Source organism: Dendrobates tinctorius, unplaced genomic scaffold, assembly GCF_039654945.1.
Source record: "Dendrobates tinctorius isolate UK_male_01 unplaced genomic scaffold, ASM3965494v1 ptg000062l, whole genome shotgun sequence".
Lineage (NCBI taxonomy): Eukaryota > Metazoa > Chordata > Amphibia > Anura > Dendrobatidae > Dendrobates > Dendrobates tinctorius.
This window is the reverse complement of record NW_027361730.1, coordinates 12,518,536-12,536,765: the sequence shown is the minus strand read 5'-3', so window position 1 is coordinate 12,536,765 and position 18,230 is coordinate 12,518,536. Positions and strand designations below refer to the sequence as shown.

Sequence of the window (18,230 nt, the reverse complement as noted above, 5' to 3'; positions counted from 1 at the left end):
GTGCTCCCAGTTCTCTTAAGAGAAGTGGTCTCACATGTGAAGAAATGCTGAACACAGAATCAGCTAATTGCTGTTCAGTGGAGTTGTCTACCTACTTTGCTTGATTTATAATATGACCACAATAATTTCTTCCAATTTTTACTTTTTCCTTAGCTTGATGTAATAATTGCAGATTTAGATGGTGGCACTGTAACTATCCCTGAATGTGTCCAGATCCCACTTCTACCAGAGCCATTGGTCCATCACACACAAGATGCCTTGTCACTGGTGAGTATCTTGCAATACAACTGTGGAACACTGATTAGCTTGTTCTTTGCATTATTTATTGCCTTTTACTTCTTAGTGTCATTTATGCCTTGTGAACTGCTTTAGCATGTTCATTTGACACATGCTTTATATTTTTGAATTAGGGACTATATTGGAATGTATTCTAAATGCAAATTATTTTTTTATGCATGTATTGGATCTGTCTTCAGAAAATGGAAGTATGTTCTAATAACGCGTCTTGTAATTAGACTGAAGAGCACCAGCATGTTATAACAATTGGGTAAAAAGTACAAGGATTGTAAATAACATGAATAAAACTGAATTATAAAATTATAACCCTATACTTACAGTATATATTTCCCAAAAGTAGACGCCTGAGAAAAACCTGATAGTAATTATAGGGCTTATCAGGGATTTTTTTTTTACTCTGTCGCCTCATTGGGGGACACAGAACCATGGGTGTTATGCTGCTGTCCACTAGGAGGCGACACTATGCATAATCTGAAAAAGATTAACTATGGCTCCTCCTCTGCAGTATAAATCCCTGGTCGGCGTTGGCCTTCTCCAGTTTTTGCTTAGTGTCGCAAGGAGGCACACCTAAAGATTTTTTCTTTTTTCCGTGTTTTTTCTTCCGGATGAAGAAAAGTGGGTTTCCTGTGAGACTTCCAACATGGCTCCTTCCTCGGCCCCCGAATTTGGGGTGCCCAGTTGAAGCTGAGATGGCAGTTCCCCATGTCGCTCCTTCCCCAGCTCTGCGGGTGCTGGTCCGAAGTCGAGACCCCCCTCCTTCCCCAATTCCTTTTGGTCTTGGGTTGAGGTCGAGGCGAGGAAGAAGCCCCCTGATGGCGACAGCAGCACCCACCCTAATCCCCCTCTGGGGGAATTAGGTTGAGACGCCACAGGTAGGGTCTGCACCACGGCAATCGGCACGATATCCAGGGTCCCCAGCCAGCTGCGGGCCTCTGTCGGGGCCAGGGGGAGAGTGCTGGCAGGCATGGCACATGCAGACACAGGGCTCCCTGCGCCCCTGTCTCTGCGGCAGCATCACTTCTAGCGCCTCAGGAAGACCCATCACAGGGCCCCGCTTCAGACTGCGGCCCCACCACTAGCCTGCCTTTCAATCCGGGGGTGTCCGGTTAAAGTCCGACCCCCTCCCGGACTACCGGGCCGGCCTGGAGCCCTTCTGGGCATCGGTTTCTAATTTAGGCCGCGGCTTCGGCCTAGTTGAAGCCGCCGCCCCCCAGATGACAATTATGACTCCACAGTGTCATAGAAGGGGCGGATCGAAGCAGAAAGGGCGCGTTTATACATACTATGCACGCCCTTTCTCAGCTCTCCGCCCCCTTCTCCCTCCTCACTCTCCCGGCAGCCATTTCTGACGAAGGCAAAGGGAGGAAATCAGCAGTAACACGCCAGCTAGTCTCCAGGGGGCACAGGACAGTGGATCTTCGGCGCTGGACCTAGGAGCACACTGGTGGGGTAAGATCACAGCTCGGGCTCTTGTGCTCGGCTGTGAATCCGGAGCCCTGTAAGGCTCTCCTATAAGTTTCCCCTGCACATCCACCCCTGTACGGCACTCTCATAGCCAGCCCTTCTGCCCTCTGAGCACTATGCCAGGCTCAAGGTACAAGAGAACCAGGCAGGACTACTTTTATGCATTCTGCACAGCCTGCAAGACCACTCTCCCCAGTGGCAGCACGTACCCCCACTGTCGGGACTGTATCCAGAATACTGTCAGAACCCCAAGAGGCTCCTACCAATGCTTCAGTGGCTGCTACCATGCCGGAATGGGCTACCCAGATGTCGCAGTCTATGACACAGTCCATAGATAACCTAACCTCCACGTTACTCCAGGCTCTGCAGGGTCATGCCTCGGCTATGTCCGTTACCCAGCAAAGGGACAGCTCCACTCGGGGACAGGCCGTTTCTGGCTCTCCCAGACGTAAGCGAGCCCACACATCCCGTTCCTCTGCGTCATCCCATAGCACATGGTCATCCCCCTCCAGGGAGAGACACCGTAGCTCCAGGTCACCTAGACCGTCCCCTACCAGAGACAGACAACGCAGATCTCCGCAGCAAACCCTGCCTACAGAGGACCTCTGCCCCTGCTCACCCACCAGGGAACACCTCAGCGATACCCAGGATTCGGAAGGCATCTGTGACTCCAAATCAGACGAGACGGAGAGGTCCTTAGTCCCTTGCCCCCCTAGCAATACAGCGCTAGTTGAAGACATAATTTCTATCCATCGGGTGCTGGACATTTCTGATCCAACCCCGGAAGCCCCAGAACACAAAATTTGCTTTGAAGGTGTCCTGAAACCACCTAAGGTTTTCTCTAACCACCTTGAATTTCAGACGATCCTTGCTAAGCAGTTTTCGCAGCCTGAGAAGAAATTTACCAATCGCAAATATTTGGAGGCTAGGTACCCCTTCCCACAAAAGGACACCAAGCAGTGGACAGATCCACCCGAAGTAGACCCGCCAGTCTCTAGACTAGCAACACAGACCCTACTTTCACTGCCAGATAGCTCAACCCTCAGGGACGCAGCAGACCGGCAGGTAGAACGCATGGTTTTTTCAGTTTTCGATGCGGCAGGAGCCTCCCTGGCCCCCCGCGTTCGCTTAAGTTTGGGCGGCCAAGGCTATTCTAGCTTGGGCCAAAACACTGCAAGAGGGTCTCCAAGTTTCAAATCCCGGGCTCTCGGACCAAGTGGTTCAAATAGCAGTGGTATCAGATTACATGCTTCATGCAGCCCTGGACTCCGCAAGAGGTGTAGCAGGGATAGCGGCTAACGCCATCACAATTCGGCGTATCCTCTGGCTGTGGGAATGGAAAGCGGATGCGGCCTCAAAGAAGTCCCTCACGCATCTTTCATACCTTAGTGGACAGCTTTTTGGTGAAAAGTTGGACACAATGATATCCAACGCCACTGGGGGTAAGAGTACCTCTCTTCCGCAACTAAAACCTAAACGCACGTTTAAACGGTGTAACCAAACACGATTCCGATCATTTCTGAATTCTTCGGGCTGGTCCGTCTCGCGCCCAGCACAAAATCGTAACCGCTCCCCACGCAGGGACAACCCACGGGCGGAGCAGAGGCCGGACAGGACCTGGCAGTCGAAAGCAGGCCAAACGAAGCCCAAGGGAGGAAAACCTCAAAATTTCACTTCATCATGACTCGCGAACTCCGGAAGACACCCCACCGGTAGGCGGGCGACTTCTACTCTTTCAGCAAGTCTGGCTGCCTATTACAGAAGACAGGTGGGTCAGGGAAATAGTGTCTTCCGGATACAAGATAGAGTTCACTTACAGTCCACCAAACAGGTTCTTCCTTTCTGTCCCATCAAAACCACCAGACAAGGCTCGTGCCTTCCACCAAACGGTCTCCTCTCTCCTTCAAGCAGGAGTCATACCGGTTCCCGTGACCGAACGCTTCCGAGGGTTCTACTTCAATCTATTCGTAGTACCCAAGAAAGGAGGTAGCGTCCGGCCCATACTAGACCTAAAACAGCTCAACTAATACGTACGGATCCGGCATTTTCGCATGGAGTCCCTTCGGTCCATCATTGCGTCCATGGTGCAGGGAGAATATCTCGCCTCCATAGACATACAAGATGCATACCTGCATATACCAATCGTTCCCGCCCATCAAAGATTTCTCAGGTTCGCGATCAACCAGGACCACTACCAGTTCGTGGCTCTCCCGTTCGGACTCGCCACGGCTCCCAGAACGTTTACCATGATCATGGCAGCCACCATGGACGTGCTACATTCCAGAGGCATCGTAGTCGTTCCATATCTGGACGACCTCCTCATCAAGGCTTCCACCTTCAAGGACTGCGACGTCAGTGTCTCAATCACAATCGACACTGAGTCGCCTGGGCTGGTTAGTCAACCTACAAAAGTCATCGACTACCCCGAGTCAGACCCTGATCTTCCTGGGGATGCTATTCGACACTTCCAGGGGTCTGGTGCTCCTTCCCAGGGACAAGACACTGGCTCCGCAATCCTCCCCGATCTCCGGTTTGCCATGAGAGTCTTCGGCAGGATGGCAGCATCAATGGAGGCGGTACCATTTGCCCAGTTTCACCTCAGGCCTCTTCAACTAGCCATCATCAAGTCTTGGGACCGGAATCCTTTCTTCATCGACAGGGAGTTTCGGTTGACATCGTCAACCAGGAGGTCCCTACGCTGGTGGCTCAAGCCAATTTCGCTTGCGAGAGGAAAATCCTTTCTCTCAGGTCAATGGAAGATCTTGACCACCGATGCAAGCCTGACAGGTTGGGGTGCGGTGCACCTACATCACAGGGCACAAGGCAAGTGGTCACCAGTGGAAGCGACCTTGCCCATCAATATCCTGGAAATTCGGGCCATCTTCCTGGCACTGAGAGCTTTTCATCACTTGCTGGCAGCCTCTCACATACGGATACAGTCGGACAAAGCCACGGCGGTGGCATATGTGAATCACCAAGGAGGGACCCGCAGTGCCCAGGCGTTGAGAGAAGTGGCACATATCCTCCACTGGGCGGAAGATACGAGGTCGGTACTCTCTGTGGTTCACATTCCGGGTGTGGACAACTGGGAAGCCGACTTCCTCAGCAGACAAGGAATGGACTCGGGGGAGTGGTCTCTCCATCCCGAAATTTTTCACCAGATCTGCCATCGTTGGGGTAACCCAGACGTGGACCTAATGGCATCCCATTTCAATGCCAAGGTCTCCAATATCATGGCCATGACACGCGATCCGTGGTTGCTCGGAGCGGATGCCCTGGTTCAGGACTGGACCCAGTTCCAGCTTCTGTACTTTTTTCCACCCCTCCCCCTGATCTCCAGGGTCGTGAGGAAGATCAAACGAGAGGGAGTTCCAACCATCCTGATTGCGCCGGACTGACCCAGACGTACATGGTACGCCGACATAGTACAACTTACAGCAGACGCCCCCTGGCGTCTCCCCGACCGTCACGACCTTCTGTCACAAGGTCCGTTCTACCATCAGAACTCAGGGGCTCTCAATTTGATGGCGTGGCCCTTGACACCTGGGTTCTAACCCAGGCAGGGCTCTCACCAGATGTCATTACAACCATGATCAGGGCAAGGAAGCCAGCCTCCGCCAAGATTTATTACCGTACATGGAGAGCTTTCTTTACCTGGTGCGAATCTAGTGGACAGGTCCCACTCCCGTATTCCCTCCCGAAGGTACTCGGTTTTCTTCAATCGGGCCGGGACGCCAGGCTATCTCTAGGCTCGCTTAAAAGCCAGGTGTCAGCGCTTTCAGTGCTTTTCCAAAGGCGCATTGCTAACAAGCCGCAAGTAAGGACCTTTCTCCAGGGAGTTTCCCGATTAGTTCCTCCCTACAGACGTCCACTGGAAACGTGGGACCTCAACCTGGTCCTGACAGCATTGCAGGCACCACCTTTCGAACCCCTTAAGGAAGTCCCGCTCCGCATTCTGTCACAGAAAGTGGTTTTTCTGGTGGCAATCACCTCGCTACGCAGGGTGTCTGAATTGTCAGCACTCTCCTGCAGACGGCCTTTCCTAGCCTTCCACCATGACAAGGTGGTTCTCCGCACAGTATCCTTTCTTCCGAAGGTTGTGTCCAACTTCCACCTCAATGAGGAAATTTCACTGCCATCCCTTTGTCCAGTTCCGGTTCATAGAGTGGAGAAGGCTCTGCATACGCTTGACCTCGTCAGGGCATTGCGTATATACGTGTCTAGGACTGTACCATTCCGGAAGTCTGATTCCCTTTTCCTTCTTCCGGACGGCGTTCGCAAGGGTCTTCCGGCTTCCAAAGCTACCCTTGCCAGGTGGATCAAGTCCACCATACAAGAGGCTTACCGACTAAATAATTCTCCTCTTCCGGCCGGTATCACGGCGCACACTACGCGGACAGTAGGGACCTCCTGGGCCATTTGGCACCAGGCTTCGGCACAACAAGTGTGTAAGGCGGCCACTTCGACTAGCCTACACACGTTTACGAAACACTACAGTGTTCATACCCAGTCTTCAGCGGATGCGAGCCTGGGTAGATGGGTTCTGCAGGCGGCAGTGCCCCAAGTTTAGGGACCTGTTAGCACAATATTTGTCCATTTCTTCCCGCCCAGGGACTGCTTTGGGGCGTCCCATGGTTCTGTGTCCCCCAATGAGGCGACAGAGTAAAGGAGATTTTTGTGTACTCACCGTAAAATCTTTCTCTTGGCCTCTAATTGGGGGACACAGCTCCCACCCTGTTGCCCTTACGGGCCGTTGTTACGGTTGAGTTCTCATATTGTTTCTTGAGCTTGTACATAGTAGCCTTCTTACAGGCTTGGTTATGTTGTTTCTGTTATGTTCCTCCTAATGCTTTTGCACAAAACTGTAGAAGGCTAACGCCGACCAGGGGTGTATACTGCAGAGGAGGAGCCATAGTTAATCTTTTTCAGATTATCCATTGTGTCGCCTCCTAGTGGACAGCAGCATAACACCCATGGTTCTGTGTCCCCCAATTAGAGGCTAAGAGAAAGAGATTTTACGGTGAGTTCACAAAAATCTCCTTTCTCCCCGCTATCGGTGGGATGCTAATTACTTGCCTTTTTTGCCGACCGCTGATCTCTCTCGTCTGAGTGGTCACAGAACAGATTCTGGCAACGATTCTCACACTTCCTGCGATATCCTGTCGTCTGAGCAATTCCTTCTCATGTGCTCTGTCGACAGAGTGTCACTGCTGACGACATGATATTTGACAGCTGCTTCACCAGCACACCGAGTTAGTTCGATTTTACATTGCATGAGCTAGCACATCATCCTGCACTGACTTAGGCATTGGGGAGCCAGCTGTCAATCACCATGTCCGTTAATGCTCCATTGACATAGCAAAGTGGAAAAGGAGCTGGTTTGTCTACTTTATTTTACAGGAAAAAGAAGCATCACCACCAGGAATGGTTCTGTCACCATATTGAAACGGGAGAGAATAGTGCGTGGCAGAACAGACAGATCGTTAACCTCTACTTCTTGAGTGCTTAGCTCCATTGTGGAAAAAGAAATTCCCATGTCACCCCATTAAGAAATTTCTTTTTACATGTATATAAGAAATGGTATAAAATAAAAGCCAGAAAAATAATGATGAGCACTATTCACTATTCCAGTATTTCCACTGTTTTTGTCGGCGTCCACATATTTTCAAAATCTCCAGAACTCAAGAGATTAAATTTCTAAATGATCAAGATTCCATATCCATTTGACTCGTGGTGACAGGTGGCATGATCGGGTGCAAGGACTAAGTACATATGCAATTGCTCTACTTCTTACCCTTTAGTATATTAACAATCAAAGGGTATAAATGACCACTGATTATGAGGGGTGATAACATATGGAAGGTTCCTGTATTGCCACCCTTGGATTCTGAGGAGGGTTAAGCCCACCATATACATTAGTTCCCTATACACAGGGACATTTGGCCCGGCCAAATGGTAATGTGTTCTGTAGGCGAGTGACGCTGCTTGACTCCCCTGACAGCTGCTTATCTCCCAGAGCACAAAAGGTTCAGCCATTGGAAATCTGATGCATTTGCATTCTCCTGTCCCCTGACATCATTTGTTGGGTAATTGGAAGACACCTATTTACAAGACTGTCAGCCGATCTCTGTGGGTCTAGTGCACGGGTAATCTAATGAGTATGGGGTCCTTTAGGCTAATTTCACACTAGCGTTCTCGGGCGCAGTGCAGGGCCGCCGCTTAGCTCCGCCCCCGGCCGTGCTCCTTCCGGTCAGCTCCTCCTAGGATTGCATGACGCTGCATGCGATCAGTGTACTGCATATTTAGCGTTGGGTACGCTGACCGTGTTCTGTTCGTGCGCTGGTCTAATTTTGTTGGCGCTGTGTTGCATTTTTGTGCGCTGGGCGCAACACCAAAAGGGCGCAGCGCCAGCAAAATCAGACCAGAGCTCGGTCAGTGTACCCAGCGCTAAATATACGGTACGCTGATTGCATGCAGCATCATGCGATCCTAGGAAGAGCTGACCGGAGGGTTGCGGCCAGGGGCGGAGCTAAGCGGCGGCCCTGCGCTGCACCCGAGAACGCTAGTGTGAAACTAGCCTTAGAAACAGGATAACAGGCTGTAATCTTTTCTCTTAAAGGGAACCTGCCAGGTCCCCCATGCCCTTTAACTCAACAGCATTTGTGTATTTATTAATACATTTCCTGCCTAACCAGCCCTTTACCCTGTTAATCACCTAAATACAGGTTTAAAAAAAAAAAAAGGATTTAGAAGCTCCATTTTTCTTGTGCAGATTATTTCTTTGACTAGTGGACGGGAGCGTAAGTTTCCACAGACTAGTCGTCCCTCTTTGCATGTTATCAGTTGCCTGAGTGCGTGATAACCTGATTTGTAAAAGCCAGCATCATCACTAACTCCCTGCAAACCTCAACGTTGCGCGCAGCTTTCTTCAGGCACATCATTGCACCTCTGAAGCCGGGTGTACGTTTCCCGACTTGGGCTCTCTGGGCATGACCGAAAGTGCAGGTGATGTATGTGAGCCTTCTGCATTGCTGGTCTTGGCGCAGTGCGCAGATTATATTATCACGCCCACAGACATGATAACATGCAAAGAGGGACGACTAGTCAGCGGAAAACGACACCACGTTGGCTAGTCAAAGGACTTACTAGTGTAAGACATACTGCTTATAAATCCTTTTTTTTTTTTTTTAGTCATGTTTTAGGTGACTGGATCAAGGGCTGGTCAGGCAGGGAATTTGGCAATAAATACAGAAATGTTGGAGGGCATGACAGGTTCCCCTTTAATGTCGTTTGCAGCTTTCCTCTAGAGGAAGTCAAACTTTGTGCTGCTCTTAAGTATATTGTGCCTGGTATTATTTAAAAGCTAAATAATATGATACCCAGATAAGAATTCCAGTCCTGATATTCTAGCTATTTAGGATATATTGCCTGTGTGCTTGGCAGGGTCACATGATCTTTATTTTCTAATTGTAGAATGAGAGACTCATGAATATTCCAACTTCGTTGATTCGTAGTTGAGATTTATTCTGAGATATGATCTTTCAATTAAATTTCCCAAATTTTATTTCTCATATTTTTTAAGTAGTGGATATTGCGTTCTTTATGGGGAGGGGAAAGTAAGTCCCTGCCAGACATGGCACCAACCCATAAAATTTAGGAGCATTTAGGGATATATTTCAGATCCAAAGACAGAAGAGTTATAAGAATTCAGTGTGTATATGTTTGCTGATATACAGAAAAAAATCCGTCTTAACCCAACTGTTTACCTTTAGTGACAATAACTGACATTGTAAAACTTACTGTTCAGAGTTCTACTTTTTTGTGGCTTATTTATCTAGTTTATTTACATTGATTAATTGATTGGGAATGCTTTAAAGCTTTTATACGTAGCCCTATGCCAGTTGTATAATTTGCTGTTAACTGCTTCGCTGTTTCCTCAGGTTTTAGACCCTGCTTTACAGATTGCTGATTTGGCATTCCCTCCTTCTTCTATCACAACGTCAACTCTTCGAATGCAGGTAAGTAACAGTGTTTCTCAATGTTTCAAAGTACTTCTTACTACCTCATCTACACATCAAGGTACTTCTTCCCCAAGGAAGTGATCATACACTCTGTTTCCTGTATTAAATTCACAGAATGAGGGCATTAATTCAATGAGATACACACATCACAAATAGGACTTCGTTGCAGAGAGTGCCTTGTAATGTGTGAGTCAAAAATCTATATTTTGAGCACACAGCTTGCAAAAGCCAGTTTCTTAACTAAAGCACTGCATTTTTATATTATTGATCTTTCCATATCTTTTACTTTAGCTTGTTGGCTACCGACTGGTCCTAAGATTGTTGTTTTCATGACTGTGAACTTCTGAGAAGAAAATTTTTTTCCATTAAGTTGTGGCTACTTTGAAGCAGCAGCCTCTTGGAATCAGAATCTCCTGTGTCAGCATAGCTTTATTCCTGTACTGTTTTCTCATACTGCAAAGTATCTTTTCGTCCTTATTTGGATCAACTCTAACCCACAGTCTGCTGTAGGTTTTTCTCTCTCACTACAGAGCCTCTGTGACATCTCCTTCAGACTGTGGGTCTTCTCTTTCCTGTATAGGGTATATTTCCACGGTCAGTAAACGCTGTGGGTTTGATGCTGCGTACATCCGCAGCGGCAAGCCCGCAGTGTCCAGATGTTACAGCATAGTGGATGGGATTTCATGAAAACCCATGTACACCATGAGTTCAGAGATGCAGGTGGCAGACCTGCGTAAATGGACATGCGGCAGCGCGTCTTTATAGACTGCAACATGTCTATTTACGATGCAGAGACTCTCGGTCCCCTCAGCATATATTTCCCATAAATTATCATTAGATGTGGTGAAACCGCATCTAATTAGTTACATGCGTAATAACTTAAGAAAAGCAGCTTACTACGCATGTGTACTAATTTAAATAATGTTTTGCCTTGTGACCGCCGTAAGTTTGCGTCCACTGCAGTTCTCGTGATGAGCTGAGCTGACCGTGAGAACTGCCATGCACTTGACCGCCGGGTTATCTCCTGTCACTAGGCTGGTTCTCACGGTCAGCTGACCGCAAGAACTACAGTGCAGGTGACCGCCAGTGATATCCGGTGGTCATCTACATGCTCTGCTGTATCTGGATGTCGGGCATCCAGATGTAGCAGGGCTGGACTCTTCATGGGACACTAGTTATTAATGACTACGTCGGACAGGAAGTATTTGTGTTGGTTTATTTTATTTTTATTTTAGGAGAATGAGGGCGTCACAGGAATTTGGAGTATAATAAAATGAGAAAACTATGTTTAGTGTTTTATTTCATTAAAATACTTTGTTCTGGCTTCGTCTTTTTTTTAACCCCTTTACAACTATAGGATTAGTAATGGATAGGTAATTTATTGACGCCTCTCCATTACTAAGCCGGGCTTGATGTCACCTTACAACACAAAGGTGACATCAACCCCCAACTATTACACCATATGGCACCGCTACAGGGCAGTGGCAAGAGAGAGAGGCTAAGTGCCGGAATTGGCGCAACTTAGAGATGCTCCATTTCTGGGGAGGCTGTGAGCTGGTGTTTGTGGGGTGGGGCATTATCCATGGCCCCTTCCTAGGCTATTAATATCAGCCACCAGCTGTCTGTATAGCCTTTTCTGGCTATTAATTATAGGGGGGACACATGCCATTTTTTGGATAGATCCCCTATTTTAACCTCTTTCTGCCAGCTGATGGGATAGTACGTCAGCTGGCAGTATCCCCCGCTTTGAGGTGGGCTCCGGCGGTGAGCCCACGTCAAAGCCGAGACATGTCAGCTGTAGTCAACAGCTAACATGTGCCTGCGATAGGCTCGAGCAGAACTGCGATCCGCCCATGCCTATTATCTAGGTAAATGCCACTGTCAAATGCTGACAGTGGCATTTAAATGGCACTTCCGTACGCCGGTCTGGAAATAAGCGCATCGCCGACCCCCATCACGTGATCGGGGCTCAGCGATGCATTGCCATCACAACCAAACGTCTCCTCGAGACCTCTATGGTTGTTGATGACAGATTGCTATGATCACCACCCTGTGGTTGGTGCTCATAGCAAGCCTGTAATTCAGCTACATAGAGGTGATCTGTGCATGAACTCTATGTGGCAGAGCCGATCAAGTAGTAGATGCTTCAATTGAATCATGCCAAAAGTTTAAAAAAAAAAAAAAAAAAAAAAAAAAAGTTTATATAAAAAAAACACATAACCGTTCAAATTACCCCCCTTTCGGCCCCAACCAAAATAAAACAATAAAAAAAAAACCCTACACATATTTGTTATCTCCCGATCTATCAATAAAAAAATGGATTAACCTGATCGCTAAACGGCGTAGCGAGAAAAAAAAAATAAAAAACCGCGCAGAATTGTTTTTTGTTTTTTTTTTGTCGCCGCAACATTGCTTTAAAATGCAATAACGAGCGATCAAAAGAACGTATCTGCACAGAAGTGGTATCATTAAATACGACCACTGGGCACGCAAAAAATAAGCCCTCACCCAACCCAAGATCACAAAAAATGGAGACGCTACGTGTCTCGGAAAATGGCACAATTTTTTTTTTTTTTTTTTTTTAAAGCAAACTTTGGAATTTTTTTTCACCACTTAGATAAAAAAGAACTTAGACATGTTTGGTGTCTATGAACTCGTAATGACCTGGAAAATCATAATAGCAGGTCAGTTTTAGCATTTAGCGAACCTAGCAAAAAAAGCCAAACAAAAAACAAGTGTGGGATTGCACTTTTTGCCATACTTTGAATTTTTTTCCGTTTTCTGTTACACGACATGGAAAAATCAATGGTGTCGTTCAAAAGTACAACTCGTCCCGCAAATAATAAGCCCTTAAATGGCCATATTGATGGAAAAGTAAAAAAGTTATGGCTCTGGAAAGAAGGGGAGCGAAAAACGAAAACGCAAAACCAAAAAAGCTACAGTCATTAAGGGGTTAATAGCCCGGAAAGTCTAAATATACAACTGTGGGCAGATCTTCAGAGCCTGGGAAGATCCATGGGTATTATCCGCTGCCTAGGCTATAAACATCAGCCCCCAGTTGCTGGGTTTCCCGCTCTGGTTTGGAAAATTGTGTGGGAACCCACGCCATTTTTTTTTTATTTATTTAGTGAAAAAAAAAAGGAACGAACATTACATATTCCTCTCTGCTTTCAGGAACTTCCTGCGTGGCCGATGTCACACTTGCGAGTGTGATGTGAAAAACTCACGGGAGTCTCTCGCATCAACACCAGGCACTCAGGAGCAGAGTGTGCGGCTGCATGTATTTCTATTGATGCAAGATACTCGCCTGAGTTTCTCACATCACACTTGCCAGTGTGACACCAGTCTGTCACATACTTCCGGATGTGACACCTGATTCAACGTATGTAAATGAGTACACATGCATAGTAAGCAGCATTCCCACAGTTATTACGCATGTGACTAATAATTAGATGCGGTTTTACCGCACCGAATGATAGTCTATGGGAAATTTACGCTGCGGGGACTGAGCGTCTCCGCATCGTAAATAGACATGCTGAAGTCTGGAAACACGCGCCACATGTCTGTTTATGCAGGTCTGCCACCTGCGTCTCTGAACGCATAGTGGATGGGATTTCTTGAAATCCCATCCACTATGCTGTAACATCCGGACGCTGCGGGTTGGACGCTGAGGATGTACACAGCGTCCAACCCGCAGCATTTACTGACTGTGTGCACATACCCTATCAGCTAACAGGAAATCACTTTTTTTTTTCCTTCCCAGAAGCCAACTTTCAATAAGCTTTATTTCAAGTGACAAAAAAAGCATGCAATGAAAAACGCATCAAAAATGCAGGTGACCTGCCAGTGACCTCAGATGCAGATTTCACCTGCGACCAATCCTGACCTTGGAAACATACCCTAAGGCTATGTGCCCACGTAGCGATTCTCATGCAGAATAAACCTGAGCAGAATCGCACACCCTGCTCCCGGGAAAACGAATGCGTTTTTTGACGCGCTTTTGTAAGTGTTTGTCAAGTGTTTTAGCATGCGTTTTCCTAAGCATTTTTGCCCATATAGTTGTTGGTATTAAAAAATTAATGAACATGCTGCGTTTTTAACCGCTAACCGTTTCCGCAGCGGTTAAAAACGCACCATTAGCACAACATGTGCGTTTTCCATTACAAAACCGTTGGATGCTTCTCGTAAGCGTTTCTGCAGCAGAAACACTTGTCTAAAAGCGCTGCAGAAACGCTTTAAAAACGCTATGTGGGCACACAGCCTAAGGGTATGTGTCCACAGTCCAGAATCCACAGCAGATACCCCGCTCCGCCCAAAGCGCCACCCCCTGTTGTACATGCGGATTCACTGCATCCTGTTCATAGACTGGGTTGTTTATCTTGCGGAAACGGAGCGTCTCCGCAAGATAAATAAACATGCTGCGGTCTATAAAGGCGTGCCGCGTGTCCGGTTACGCAGGTCTGCCACCTGCATGTATAAAATTCCCTCCACTATGCTGTAACATCTGGACGCTGCGGCTGTACGTATTGTCCAATCTGCAGCAAATACTGAAGGAATCCTGAACGTGGAAACGTACCTTAATGGTTTCTCCCCTTCCTAGTTTCTAAAAATGATTAAAGAGAGGGACCAGATAAAGCAGATGACATCAATTCTTTGTTGATGGCAGCCTGGAGCAGTGAGCTTTCTGTTTTATGTCAGAAACAGCAGGACTGCCAGGTGTATACAGGAATTGCACATACTCTACAGCAACAAAGTAGTTGCCCAGTGAACCAACCCTTGTGTTACCTTCACAGGCACAGATTGGGAGAGGAAGTTCTCTCCCTTTGTTTTAACAGCAGACAATATACTACAAGGTCCAGTTGTGGGGGTCCGATATCAAGCCTTTAGTGTAGTTATTTAGAATTAAAGTATATAAATACATTTTAAAAATTTACACACTTAACATTATTGCTGGTCCATACAATCAGGGCAACTGTTACCACCCACCTTTCGTGTCTACCTCTTTCCTCATAGACTGTAAGCTTGCGAGCAGGGCCCTCATTCCTCTTGGTATCTGTCATGATCTATGTGATTATTAATATGCTGTAATGTCTATTGTCTGTACAAGTCCCCTCTATAATGTAAAGTGCTGCGGAATATGTCGGCGCTATAAAAATAAAATGTATTACATTTGCAAGGCTTTCAAATGACTTTGTCACTGTACAACTCAGATAAATGCACATTGTAATTCCCAATGAATATGTATGCATTCATTTTTCGTGCTGAACATCTTCTGAAGTGTGAATAATATAAGCAACATTCTCCTATAGAATTGTATTTGTAATGCAGAGTCACCTATGTCTTGTGCAGAAGTGTATTGAGATGCTCTGAACTTTTTTGTTTTTCTTTATTACAGGATATGGAAGTTCGCGCTGTATTTCTTCGCCTTTTTGCTCAAGTCTTGCAAGGATATCGTTGTTGTCTTCAACTGATAAGAGTTCACCCAGAGCCTGTCATACGGTTTCATAAGGTTGGTTCACTCCCCTTTTTTTTGTCAGCTCAAAATGTGAAATAAGTATATTGTTTTGTGAATAATGTTTTTGCATTAACAAATATGTCTTTTCCAGGCTTCTTTCTTGGGTCAGCGTGGGTTAGTGGAAGATGATTTTCTAACCAAGGTACTTGAAGGCATGGCATTTGCAGGATTTGTGACGGAGAGAGGTCCACCATACAGAGCACTGGATTTATTTGATGAGGTAGACACTGAATTAGATAGAAGATTTGTACTACCAGTAAATTGTAGCTTTGTCACCACATCCGATTCCTACTGACTTGTCTATTTTGTGTCTTCTCGACAGCTGGTTGCTTACGATGTGCACAAAATACAATACGAGGAAGGTACTCAAAAGTACCTAATGAAGCATGTGCAAGAACTAGCCGAGAAGCTCTATAGAAATGTACGTTTTGTGAGGTTGAGTTTGCAATTTACTTCATTTAAAACTAAGAACAGAAGAAGCTGAAGACTGTGTCCTATGCAAAAGCTTTCACGTTACCGGCAGCACGCAAACCTCAGCGCGCTACCCGGGAAGTGTCAGAGAAGATGAGTTGCCACTAGTTGTATATCTCAGGAAACAGGTAGCAAGTTAGAGAATATTTAGCGATGATATCAGAATATGCAGGGCTGTAAGATTTGCAGTTTTCACTCGGTCTTGGGCACTTCCTTCCTAATACTTATTGTTTAGTGACATTGTATGCTTGCTTGGTTGAGATGGCTGTCTAAATTCAAGTTCACTAAGAACGATTTATGATGGCTAGTGATCCAGTTCATTAGTTTAAATGTCCCATTTTTGGCTTAGCATGTTTATTTCCTTAATTCATGAGTTGCTTTGTTTTAAAATGTAATTAATCTACTATGTCTGTGTAAGCGTTTAAACTCCGCTTCTGTGTCTGTTGTTTTTGGTTGGGGACGATCATTCATTCATTCTAACCAATGGTACATTTTACAAACCTTTTTGTTCTAGGAGAACCCCTACCCTGCTGTTAGTATGCATAAAGTTCAGCGACCAACAGAAGGCAGTTACTTGCGACCTCAGCATAAGGTCTTCCCTCTCCTGGATGAAAGCAGCATTCAATGGATCTTGGATCAGGCTGCTGCCAAGCTGCAGAATGCACCGCCTGCTGTTAGGTCGGAGAAGAAGTGCATGGTGCCACCAGGGCCACCTATTGGTTTGTGTAGTCATTCAATTGTAAAAGTTCACCAGCACAATACTGTCTTATTTTCCATACTTTTTCTTCATTTATGCTATAAAATTCCTATAGCTACTTGTGACTACATTTTATTTTTTCATATTGTTCGAGAGTTTGTCGCAATCTGAAAATAGAGCATCATTTTAACAACATTCAAGGAACTGAGGCTTCTAAAAATCCATCTAGACTTTTGTTTGGTAGAAGTGGGCGACCACAGTTACTCTTTGATCCAATTGATCTTTGTATTTTGTAGCAGCAATTGTGGAGCGGAATGGCAGTGCTCTGGCTAATAGTAGTAGGCGGCTTGAAGTTGTGAGGAACTGTATTTCTTATATCTTCGAGAACAAAATGCTAGAGGCAAAAAAGGTAGGAATCCTTTTTTTTTTTTTTTTTCTTTCTGACCTACCCATTACCTGTATTTATTATTGGTGGTTGTATTTCTGATTATTGTAAAGCATTCTTAAAGGCATTGTACCAAAGAAGTCAGCTATCCACCAGATAGATGCTAATGTGCTGATGATTGAGGTTCCCTCAATGGTGACTCCTACCAATCCAAAAACAGGATCTCAGGAGGACCCAAAGTTGGAACCTGTTAGGGATCAACAGTTTAGTTGATTTTTGCCATAGATAATGTGTGATAATTCGGGTTAGCTTATATTCAAATCTAAATGTATCAGACCTAGAAACCAGCAAACATGCCTATACTCAGTCTTTGACAGGCTGCAGCAGTGCCATCATGACTACAGCACACTTGACTGCTGCAACCAGTCATTGGGCTCAGTAGCTCTGCTGATGTAGATGACCCAAACCGCTGATCACAGCAATTTGCTGCAGTGGTCGAGTATGCTGGTAGCGTCACAGCTGCATCCAGTCAACAAAGACTGGAGCAGCCGCAGATGTGCAGAGCTGAGCCTGGTGAGGGTGAATAATGGTCTGCTTGGTATTTTCTATGTCTGCAAACATATTCCCAAATAAAAATGTATCCTGGATAACAAATTAAGGAAAACCATAGATCTAGACATGCCAGAAATGGAGATGAGTGTAAATCTGGGTCTTGAGACCCTCAGCTAATTACTGGAAGGAAAGTAATAACTTTTAATTGTGGAGTCTAAACGTTATTTTTTTTTTTTTTCATTGATCAGGTAATTTCTTTCTGCCATCCTAACTGAATATATGTGAACAGTTAATAGTGTGTAAGATTCCTTATTTACAGTGTATGCAGTCTCCAATCATAGAAATGATGTGAAGATTAAATGAGACAATGTAGTAATATTTTCATAGTAGCGCTGCCTGTAATTCCCTAGAGGTCTGCATTATTTAGTATGTCATTGAGCAAGAAGACAGGCAGTAGAAGTAACATGTTTTGATTTTAAATGTCGATGTTTAAAGCACTTGTTAATCTATTAATGGGCGATTTAGTAGAAATAGTTTAGAAAAAGCGTCATGTAGAGAAGGTGTGTGATGAGAAGTTTTATCCTGTTTGAAAGTAAAATACTTTGTTTTAGAAAACAGTAATTTCACTTTTTTTTTGCATGAATTTACTAGGGGCTCATATATTCAGGGGCTTATCTACAGCATTCTGTAATGCTGTATGTAGATAAGCCCCCAATGTAACCTGAAAGATAAGAAAAACGAGTTAGATTATACTCACCCGGGGATCCGGTCCGATGGGTGTCGCGGTGTGGTCCGGCGCCTCCCATCTTCTAGAGATGACGTCCTCCT

The 18,230-nt window shown here is 45.8% G+C and overlaps 1 protein-coding gene across 9 annotated transcripts in view; it reads left to right on the top strand.

Moving 5' to 3' along the window:
- The window catches only part of SBF1 (SET binding factor 1), a 198,275-nt gene that overhangs the window by 83,330 nt on the left and 96,715 nt on the right, over positions 1-18,230 (top strand). For 8 of the 9 annotated variants that reach the window (XM_073579279.1, XM_073579273.1, XM_073579278.1 and 5 more), the window contains 7 exons: positions 154-267; positions 9,702-9,779; positions 15,178-15,291; positions 15,389-15,517; positions 15,620-15,718; positions 16,283-16,487; positions 16,762-16,874. In XM_073579279.1, the coding sequence (XP_073435380.1) occupies positions 154-267; positions 9,702-9,779; positions 15,178-15,291; positions 15,389-15,517; positions 15,620-15,718; positions 16,283-16,487; positions 16,762-16,874 (852 nt within the window). The remainder of the gene's footprint in view (positions 1-153; positions 268-9,701; positions 9,780-15,177; positions 15,292-15,388; positions 15,518-15,619; positions 15,719-16,282; positions 16,488-16,761; positions 16,875-18,230) is intronic. The other variant, XM_073579272.1, reaches the window with a different exon arrangement.